The sequence below is a fragment of the Balaenoptera physalus genome (genome assembly GCF_965194825.1).
Source record: "Balaenoptera physalus genome assembly, chromosome: 1".
NCBI classification, from domain to species: Eukaryota; Metazoa; Chordata; class Mammalia; order Artiodactyla; family Balaenopteridae; genus Balaenoptera; species Balaenoptera physalus.
The window spans coordinates 32,021,702-32,033,192 of NC_138882.1; the positions used below are offsets into that span (position 1 = coordinate 32,021,702).

The 11,491-nt window shown below is 35.1% G+C and overlaps 1 protein-coding gene across 6 annotated transcripts in view; it reads left to right on the plus strand.

Annotated features, from left to right (window-relative positions):
* RGS7 (regulator of G protein signaling 7) overlaps positions 1–7,223 on the plus strand; it is a 552,379-nt gene extending 545,156 nt beyond the window's left edge. For all 6 annotated transcript variants that reach the window (XM_082470550.1, XM_082470546.1, XM_082470551.1 and 3 more), the window contains one exon: positions 6,538–7,223. Coding sequence is in view for 2 of the 6 variants with exons in the window: in XM_082470551.1 (XP_082326677.1) it covers positions 6,538–6,588 (51 nt within the window). In the remaining 4 variants the exon portion in view is untranslated. The remainder of the gene's footprint in view (positions 1–6,537) is intronic.
* Positions 7,224–11,491: the final 4,268 nt, after the last annotated feature.

The following is an 11,491-nucleotide window of genomic DNA, read 5'->3' on the forward strand; positions in this document are numbered from 1 at the left end:
CACTGCGCCACCAGGGAAGCCCCAAATAGGTTAGTTTTTAAAATAATCATATCTAGGATAAGAAAATTGGTGATTTCATACATTGTTAATAGGAATATGAATTGCTAATCACTTTCTCGAATAGAACTTTACAGAACGTGTCAAACCCTTCAAAAATCTTCTCTCTTTCAATCAGTAATTCAACTTCTAATAATTTAATTCTAACAAAACTCCGATGTTTACACACAAACAAGAATATTCATTGCATCATGTAACTGCCAAAAATGACACAATCTGTATATACAACAATAGTGAATTCCTTAAATGCATCAAGGTATATCAACCTGATGCAGCTATTAAAAGTTAGATTTCAGAGCACTGACTTTCATCTTTTTTTATTGCCACCCACATATGACATAGTAATACATATATGTTTGTGAGTGTTTGTGTGTGTATGTATATATAAGCTGTACTTGTGTACATTTATATGTGTGTAGGACTAAAATAACATTTCAGAAACAATACATTCCCTTATTATGTGCAACGCACCCTGATATATTTCGATCTGTTCTATGATTTGTAATTTTTTCCTTAATGTTGGTAGCATCTTTCTAAATTGATTTCCTTTCCCACTAATGTCATGAATTTCAACAAAACATTGTTTTAGAAGAAATATATGTTACATGGGTAATTGATCAAAATATGATCATTTTAATAAGCATGTTACTCACAATAAGCCATAATACTATGCACAGTATAATATCAGTTTTGTAAAAAAAATAAAATAAAATAACATTTTTGTATAAAAAGTAAAATGATATATTAGCATGTAAATAACTGTATTTTGGGTAAGGTTTATTTCTTTATATTTTTCTATGTTTTCCTCATTTTCTCTAATGGATATACACTTTTTATTTCAGGAAAATATTCTTAACTAAGGAAATGAAAGTATTTAGCTTTACTTTTTCTATCTCAAACCACACAGGGAGCTAGTAATAAGTGCTTACATATAAATGTATTCATAAACCATCTCTTTTAAGTACATAATAACAGAATTTTTTCCAGCGTTCAACATCAAATATACCAACCTCCAAACTAGCTACAGAATCCCCTTCCTTTCCTTCTTCCTCCTTTCCTTCCTTTCTTTTTCTTTCTTTTTTCCTTTCTTTCTTAAATCTCAATAATTGAGCTTTCTTTAATTGTCTAGAAACTCACACTTTTCAGTTTTGCTAAAATTATTCACGGTGATTCAGTAAACTCACCTGCAAATTAACCTAGGAAGCTTGGTTTCATTTAAAGCAGGGAAGATCTTTCCAAACCCCCAGCCTAGTTCAATTCCTTCTTAACACATTCCTGGTTAGTTTCATTGATATGAACAACCAGGGCAAAATAAGAGTTGAAAAGACCCAAATTCTGTCAGTTGATTATTTAATAGGGTGTGACCAAGTGCTCCCATTTCTCATCCTACCTTGCCTCTCCTCCCCCAAGATAAAAGTTACTTGTCCCAATACATTTGAATCTCATTACCCTGGTTTCTAGAAGCTTATTCTTAAAATGTGATTTCCAGCCAAGGAACTCAGCTCATGCAAAGCAAGCACATATTTGGGGACTTCTATAATATTTATATTGTTTAACAGGTATCAGTTGCTTCACCAAGCCAGGTAACTTAGAGAATTGTACAAAATAGCATGTACAAAAACTGTACAAGTACTGGCAAAGAGTCCAGAGAGGGAAACTGCAGAAGAACTTAAGGGGCAATTAGAAGACTTCAGCCAAAACCTGAGTAAGAAGTTTAACTGAAGAGTGAGTAGAACCTGAGCTGAGAGAGTAACAGGTGCAAAAGTCAGCCAAAGAACCATTCTGTGGAGTGACAATAGGTAGTTTGAAAGGCCAGGGAAACCAGATTATGAAGGATTCTGAAACCCAGGCAAAGACATTTATATTTTTTAGTGAAATCAGGGCAATTTTCAGTATGAGAGTAAAAGTGTAAACAGATAACATCCTTTAGTTCAGCCTGTTTTAAGAGCATACATGTCCTATCTCTAGTCCAACAGCATCTCATTACCACCAAACAGTCAGCTTTTTATTACACAGCTGTGGGACTGAGCACAGGTTAGACAACTGGGTCATATACACCACTAGAAAGTAAATGACAAGATTTGCCCTCTCTTGGTCCCAGCCTCTCACTGTGGCCTCTGGAGTCTACATGGCATTCTAGAATATACTTCTAAGTCTACAGCAACATATGGGAAAGACTAGGAGGCAATGATAAGAAACACACAAGTAGAATTATAAGAGTTAAGATGTTAACATGTTTTTTAATCCAAAAGATGCTGATAATTTCCTATTCTTCTCTTTAGGCTCTTTCATGACTATCTTCTAAAAATCCATCCCTTCATTTATCGTTGGTTTGTTTAGTGTCCTGTAGACTCAGAAAGATTGCTGTATGTTTTTATGACAGTAATAAAACAAATAGTTGGTCACTCAAGCAAATATAGTTTCTCTCTACTTCCTTTATGGATTAGTGTCTGCAGGAAAGGAGTGTGGAAATTTGCCTCCATGTCAAGGCTCTCAGACTGGAGCTAAGAGCCTGACCTTTACGTGCATTTCTACTGCCTCACAGCTCTTTGTCAACTTTATGTTATCACTTTAAGACCAAGAAAGATGTTAAAAATCAGGTGAAATTCATAACTTTTGATAGTTAACTTGAGAAGGTGAAGAACCAGCAATAAGTAGTTTTGTTTGGGGGAGTTTTATTTTCCTAATTGTAACAAAATCTCTATGCAACTGCAACATTTAAGATAGGAAGGAATTGGTTTGGTGGAGATGAAATTTTATTGAGACACTAGAAAACCTTCTTTGTTTATGTGGTAGCTGTATTGTAGATTAGCCAGAGGCTCTGCCTTCACTTAAGTGCCAGTTAAAGTCAGGTTAATTTTGTCCTGAAATTGATCATGTGCTTCTTTTGCTAGCATACTGTCCATTAACTAGATATTACAAAATCTCATAGGATCTTAAGTTTTTATTTTGTTTTGTTTTGAGTTTCTGTCTTTGCCTTTCTCTATGGATTTCCATTTACAATATAATCTATTTCCTTTATTTTTTTTAATTTTTATTCTTTATTGGAGTATAGTTGATTAACAATGTTCTGTTAGTCTCAGGTGTACAGCAAAGTGATTCAGTTATACATTACATGTATCTATTCTTTTTCAAATTCTTTTCCTTTAGAATCTAACAAGAAAGGGTATAAATCATATAACACAAATGTAGTCATTTGGTTAAAAATAATTATTATTCATATGGAATTCAGTTCTAAGCAATTTGATAAAAACTGCTATTGGTAAGAGATTTTTAGCCCTTTTAGTTTCTAGAAATAAGATTTTAGAACTTAACTATGAAAATTTCCAAAAAAACCAGAAAATTTCCCAGATTCTTCAACTTAGAAAAATTATGAAAAGATAATTAGCAGGATTATCTTTTAAGGTGATTTCATACAGCCTCCAAGGAACCACACTGAAAAGGATTGTTACAAAATATCTGATGTGCAAATATATTCTTTCCTACCCACAAGAAAGGATTAGTGTTCTTTTTAAGATTTTCCAGTAGAGTGAGCAACTGGTATTTCTTTGTGCACTAGAGAGCACCTAGGTATTTTTCTTTCCAGTATGTGAAAAAGGCAAGATTTGCACAGGGCTTACCGATAGATCCAAGTAATCTAGGTCTTCAAATCTAGATGACTTACTTGGGTGTCCATGCTATTTACTTTGACCCCTGAGTGGGGCACTTAAGTTCTTTTTACTATTAGTTATACCCAAATTTGCCTTTTAATTGTCTCAATACACAAAACAAATACCCTTATTACATATTTGGTGAGTCCATATCTCACAAGTGTTTCATTGTGTGGCTATGTTAAGATGTATACATGTGTTCTCCCATTTCTGTTCATCTGTTTTCCTATTATCACAAACCCGAGGTTTACTGTAGGCCTCATTCCATGAAGGAGTGTTTTTAAATTATCTCCTGGGACAACAGCTTATCAAGCTAAACTTTTACCTCCCCCCCTTTTAATGAAGTCTATACCAGGAAAAATACTAATAGCTTCAAGGATATTTGGGGAAAAAAGGTAGAAAGAGAACAATGTAACTATTTGTTACATTTACAAAGATGACACAGTTTCCACCCATCCAAATGAAAAATGACTCTGAGTTGCAAATGGCTTCCTATTTCAATGTAACTATGCTATTCATCTTCCCAATAGTTTGATCCAAATTACATTAATCTGTAGATTTAAAATAAATAGTTTTATATTAACACCTTTATCCTCCTCCTCAACTGTATAAGAATTCACTCTTATGCTTCAACCAGTATCTGGTTCTCTCCATCCCACAAATGGCATTAGAAACAGTAAGCACTTTCTAAAAATACATTAGCCTCAGAATGAATATATATACACACATGTTAATAACATAAAACAGTGGTAAATATATGAAATAATATAGTCTTCAAGTATAGAAAAGTAGTTTTTCTATTCCAACATTATTTGATTAACCTATTGCTCAGGTTTGGAGTGTTAAAGGTAGTATAATTTCAGCTTCCAATTCATGAGAAATTTTCTGCTCTTCTCAGAGTCAGAATTGTGACTTTGGGTCTCAGTGTCCTAATGAGAAAGAATAATAATAATAATAGTAATAATATAATAAGGTAATAGGTAACATAAACTGAGTACACAGAATGTTCTGAGAACAGTTTTAAGTAATTTACTTGTATTATTCTTCACAACAAGCTTTAAAAATAGGTACTACTATTATCCCCATTGTATGAATGAGGAAACAGGCACAGAAGTGGTGGCAAGAAGAAACAAAGCATATTTTGTTTATAAGGCCAATGTAAAGTAGGGTGTCCTGTTAAAAATCTGCATTTTCTTTCATATTTTTCTTCCCATAGAGTGATTAGAGCATAGCTAAGTGGGAAAGATCTTTGCTAAACTTTGGATCTTTTACTATCAGTTGCTAAAAGCTAAGTTTTGAACCCTTCCTCCAATTAAAAGAGAATGATGCTTCGTTTTCATCACTGCTGTTCAAGCATACAAAAAGGCCTTGTCAGTTACTGTACAGGATGTAAAGAAAGCTTAATTTTGGAATTATTAATAATTTCTTAAATATATCATTCTTTTCTCAAAATATGGTCATGAATGATGATTTCTCTCCCCAAACCACACCACCCATTTATCAAACTCTGAGCCACATTAGATGGTAAATCAAGACTATTGCTATGACTGAGTTATTACTAAATATTATATTTCTTAAAAAATCTCTTGGGCTTCCCTGGTGGCGCAGTGGTTAAGAATCTGCCTGCCAATGCAGAGGACACGGGTTCGAGCCCTGGTCTGGGAAGATCCCACATGCCGCGGAGCAACTAAGCCCGTGAGCCACAACTACTGAGCCTGTGCTCTAGAGCCTGTGCTCCGCAACAAGAGAGGCCACGACAATAAGAAGCCCGCGCACCGCAATGAAGAGTAGCCCCCACTCGCCGCAACTAGAGAAAGCCTGAGCACAGAAACGAAGACCCAACACAGCCAAAAATAAAAAAATAAAAAAATAAATATATTTTAAAAAAATAAAATAAAAAAATTAAAAAAATTTAAAAAAAACTCTTGATTTTCCATTATTATTTTATCCTCTGAGAAGTACAAATTCCATCTATTTTTATACTAGAACATACAATGAGGGATAAAACAGAAATAACCAATTAATGATCTGCTATTCTGATCAGAAATTTAAAATTTCTTACCTCTCTAGAGTATTTGTAATTTACAGGGACAGTTTTGGTTATCAAGGTTTTTCAAAAAATGAATATGTATAGTAGGTATTAACATAAAATGTAGAATCAGAATATATGGGATTTTTCTGGGATTGGAGTTGGAAGAAATCAAGTGGAAGAGGAAGGTGTCTACAGTTTGAAGTACAGAACAAATAGACTTTTATCTTTAGATGTATAATTGGCACTGGTTGTTTGTTTTTCCATTATCATATAGGATAGGGGATAGACGCAATCTTGAGTTTCCAGCAATCTCACCCTCAAAAATCATTTTATTTAATTAAATCATATCCTCTGCATACCGAGATATTTATAAATGCAACACTAATTTCAGCAGTTGAACAAGAATGCATTCACATTGCAGAGCAGCTTCCTAAGGTTTGTTGTAACATGTTTATAACCAGTTGCAAACCTAGGTGTTGCATCATCGCTAAGCCTCAGTGGAACATTTTGGACATGTTTTATGATTTGCTGATTTGTGCTGTGAACCCATCAGTCTGTTTGCAGTGGGGAGGAAGTGGGTGGGTCGGGTGGGAGGATGGAAGAAGGGAGGATCATTTTGTTTGATGTGTTGGTGGAGGGAGGGAGGGAACTTGGTCATGAAGTTTGAACTAAGATGCACCTAAAGGGTTCCATTTTGACCCTTGCACAAAATCAGCTGCAATAAATAGATGCTACTCATAAGCAGGTTTTCAGTGATCATATTGTGTTTTTTTTTTCTTGTTTATATTTTTTTCTCAGGGGAAATCTCTCACGTCAAAGAGGTTAACAAGCCTCGTTCAGTCTTATTAAAAGGATCATCTTGTAGCATGAAAGTGAACTGGAGTCATTGCATATACTTTGTAGTTCTTTGTTGTTACCTGCAGCAGAGGACATTAGACCAAGATGTTGCATGAGCAAAGGACCTGAATTGTTCTTTCTTTGTGTACATTAAGGCACTGCCATCTCCAAGGGACTCTACCATCTCGATGCCTCCATTTCAAAATGTCTGCTAACTTCCTCCTTGTACTAAGCTGGATCTGTGTCTTTTCCTTTTTTAATGATTCAAGTGAAGTAAATCTTTTTCCCCCCTTTCTCTCTATCTTAAAGCTTCTTCTAGCCACACAGTTCACTAAAAATTCAGTCACAAACTGGAAGAATTGTAAAAGGAAAAAAAGCATATATCAATAAGTGTACATACAGCTTCACACTTATTAAATAAATTAGCACAGAAAGTTTCATTTCACCAATATATCACAGTCAGAAACAAGCTATGTCTTTGTCTGTTGTCTGTATATTCTTGGTTAATGTTTCTCGCATTTATTTTTATACCATATTTAAATGAAACACCTTTTACTCCAGATGTATTAAAGTTGATCCCTTCTCTGTAAATTTGTGAATGTTTATATTGTTGTTTTATCTTTCATTAAAAGATGCATAATCTCGTTGCTTTTGTAACTTTTGACTTCTGTGCTAATTGAAAATGAAAATGCTGAGAAAGCATCAACAAATGTAGTCACAATGTAAGCTCTCACCCTGGAAGTTTATTTCAGGGTTTCAAGACAAGCTTGGATGGTGCAGCAGCCAGGAGCAGACTGAAAGTGATTCATCTGGGAGCTCACCCAGGATCAGGTAGATGCTTTTGCTCCCCTGGAAAACAACACAAATTGGCCTTCCACATTTTCAGAGCTATTTATGAGGTCTTTCTAATTATTAATATGTATCTCTATGTTTTACAAATGCATATTTTATTAGAATTATGTTTTAGTGTGACTTTTCAACTCAGGAACAGATTCTTTAAGTATAATTCTAAAACGCCTAGATCGGTGGCTCTTAACTCTGGTGGTTACACATTCCTTTAAGAACATGATGGTAATTACTAACATTCAGTGAGTGCTTACTAAGTACCTACCACTGTATGATGGGCTTCACATGCCCATAAAATCCTCACATTTAATCCACACAGCAGGCCTATAAGATTATTTCTGCAATTTTGAGAATATTGAAGCAGAGAAAGGTTAAGTAACTTGTTCAGAGTCACACAGCCTAGTGGTGGGTTGGGATACAAATGCAGATGATCTGACTCTAGAGCCCACTGTACTACGCTGATACACTATACCACACAAATTCTTTTGGTGAAAGTTAAGTGAAAATCCATACACACTCTCACATAGGAAATATTTGCACTGAATTTTAAGACATTCATAGAATACCCTCTGAAATTCATCCAAGGACCCCAGGTAGGAAACCTGACTGCCTTTAAGGGTTGGATCAGTGACACAGAAGGTCACCCAGCCAAGAGATAGACCTAATCTGTTTGCTTTTGCATCCACCAAAGGACTGCAGAATCTGGTTATTTAAAAAAGAAAAAGAGATCAAGTTATTAATGGCTATTAATTACTGTGAGTAAATTTAAATTCCAAAAAAGTTTACCAATATTGATGCAAAATCAATAGTGGAGTTTGTTGGCTACTTTATAAACTGCTGCAAGATGGAAGAGACTTATATATAAGCTATAATCTGAACACTGTGAATAATTTAAGAAAGATTTAATTTTATGCCCACATGGCTTTTTAAGAACAATACATAAAATGCAAATAAACCTAAGTTTATAGGTGTTCTCCCTTAAAAACACTTAAGTCAGGACAGCTTTGAGTCCTGAAGCTAAATTGAAACCCTATCTAAAGGAAACATTGTTTGAAAGAAAACAATAACCCTTTTAGAAGAACATGATGCATAAACAATAAGCCTTGCACAAATATGATTGGTCATTTTGGAGACTATTTTTCAAAAACCATTCTTACTAATTCCAAATCATGGAATTGGATTTATATAGAAATAAAAGGCATATGAATGACAATAGAGGGCAAAGAAGTGAAACCCTCAGGCAAGTATCCCTAAGTCAGGAGCTCCCAGTAAAATTGTGAGTCAATTTCTAGGTTCAAGTACATAAAAGTTTTAAGTGGCCTAATGACTCATTTTAATATGGTTTAGACAAGACTCAGGATACAAAACAGTGGTATTTCAGGGAAAGCACTTGGAAAAGTTATGGAATTCCTTGCACCTAACTCAAATAAGCATGGGGCAACTGTCTCCCACCCCACCTTGGGACAATTTTATCTATAAGGCATAGAATAAAAATCTCTCTAGTTTCTAATGAATAAAATGGTTTCTAAGAAGTCTTTTTCTACCTTAAAGCAATTTAAAAAGTTATTCACCAAAGTAGTGACCCAGAGTTCCTACACTTACACTGCAAAACTATGTAATATAGCCTCTAAATTGCATCGACTGCTTCTTTCCTTTGCCGTGTATGTTACAGTAATGTTTTTGGTGGATATCCAAAGGAATTTCTGCTTGAATCAGAGTAGTAGAAAGGTAGTCAGTAACCTTAACTAAGCCGTCTCCTGTCAGATGCCAGGAAAATAAATGAAGGCAGAAACCTTCCCTCTTCATTATTGCAAGTGTGTGAGTTGATCTTGCTACTTAGGAGTAAAGTTCTCACTTCTCTTTGTAGATATATGATGGTTTATTAATAATTTTGGTCTATGGGGAAAGGCAACTCTTGGCTACTAGCATGAATTTAGTCCGGCTACATGCACTGATCATCACATGTATGATTTTTGTGTTCTTAGATACATACTTGAAAAAGCACATTGAAATAGTCCATGGTTTTACTATTCCCCGTGACTATCTCTGCTAGCTGGGCAGGAGACCAAAGCCAAGTGCTGAATCAGGATACCAGAGACCAAGGGAAAGGTATAGAGAACAGTCAGGTGTGATGGTGGGTTGGGAACCAATCAGATAAAATCAATGAAGAATCAGGACCAAATGGGTGACCAAAAACTGAAATTGATAAGTCAAGGAGACTATGTCTTGAACAAGTGGATTCTGGAAATTATAGCTCTGCAATATAGAAATGGGGCTTTTCAGAGAGCATCAATGGCCTCACCTGTGTATAGAAAAGAAACTTTTGCAGGAACCTAGCCAGTATGAGCTAGAGGTGGTTGACGGTTATTATAATGTAGCAGAGATTAAATTACCTGTCTTTCCCAGTTCAGGGTATTCAAAGGAATCTTTGTCTGGCCCCAAAGTACAAGAATAAAAACTCCCTCTCTCACACTCTAAATTTGCAGAGGTCTCTGGGATAACACAGGGAAGTGGGTATTTAGTAACTAAAATATTCAGTTTTGTTATTATTACTTTATAGAAAATACACATTTAGTTAACTAATTTTTTAATAATTTCTTTGCTTACCATTAATTCTTCTTTTTTGCATATATTCTTCAAACTTCCTTTTTTTCTCTTGATAGAGACCATTATCAAGAAGTAAACTTGGAAGTTGAAAAGTAGAAGAGTAGAAGGAAACAAAATATTTTAACTTTGTCTTATTTTTGAGAACTGAAGTACAAAATAGCTTTATATTTAGCTAGAAAAAAATACATTTAAAATTTTAACTATGTACTTATACAGTATACAATATGAATATTGAAATGAAAAATACCACTTCTAAAATATATGATAGGGAAATGATGAAAAAAGAAAACTAGGTCTATACAATTGGAAATAAGAAAGGGGAAGGGAAGTAAGAGCATATTAAATGGCAAACACAAAATAACGTGGAAGAAATAAATTCAAATATATTAGTAATTAAAATGCAGGAGATGATTTAAAATCATCTCTTAGAAATTCTCAGATTAGACTAAAAGTGCATCTGGGCATAGTTTATAAGAGACACCTAAACAATACTACCCAAAATTCTAATCCAAGGTGGCAGTGTGGGAAGATTCTGAACTCACCTTTTCTCATGGATGCAACATATCAACATCTGCATGTAGAGAAATTCCTCCTGAAGAAGAACTGACAGCTAATTGAACAGCATCTGTACAACAAAAATGATAGAGACGTTTGTAAGAGGGGGTTACCCATAGAGATGGGTAAGAGAAATGGAGACACAGTATGTTTTGCCAAAAGTTTTACTTTCATTTTATGTTCGAAGGATTCGTTAACAAAAAGACACCACTCATCAAACAAATGACAATTTCAACTTAATTTTAATAGAAAATCATTAAAAATAAAGAAATAGAAATGAAAAGGGAAAGAAAAGTAAAAGCATGTACACCACCAAATTGGGCCAACACCTACACCCAGACTCCCAACAGCTGGGAAGTCCCAAAAACAGTAATCTGGAGTCCCAATTGGGAAAAGTCCCAGGCAGTGTGTCCACTCTGCAGGTGAGACTTCAAATTGCAGTTTAGAGGAGTCCCGCTTATAATACCAGGCTGCAAAGTGATATCATCCGTTTGCGTGCAAATATGCAGCTCTGGGTTTCTTCAGCAATGCTGTTTATCTCATTTTGTGTATTATAAGAAGTTCTAGACCCCTGGGAACTTGCCAGGTCCCCAAGGCTCAAGAAATTCCATGATCCACTCCTGTCTTTTTTTTTTTTTTTTAATTTATTTATTTTTGGCTGCTTTGGGTCTTCATTGCTGTGCGGGCTTTCTCTAGTTGTGGAGAGTGGGGGCTACTCTTCATTGCAGAGTGCGTGATTCTCATTGTGGTGGCTTCTCTTGTTGCAGAGCACGGACTCTAGGCATGCGGGCTTCAGTAGTTGTGGCACGCAGGCTCAGTAGTTGTGGCACATGGGCTCAGTTGCTCTGAGGCATGTGGGATATTCCCAAACCAGGGATTGAACCCGTGTCTCCTGCATTGGCAGGCA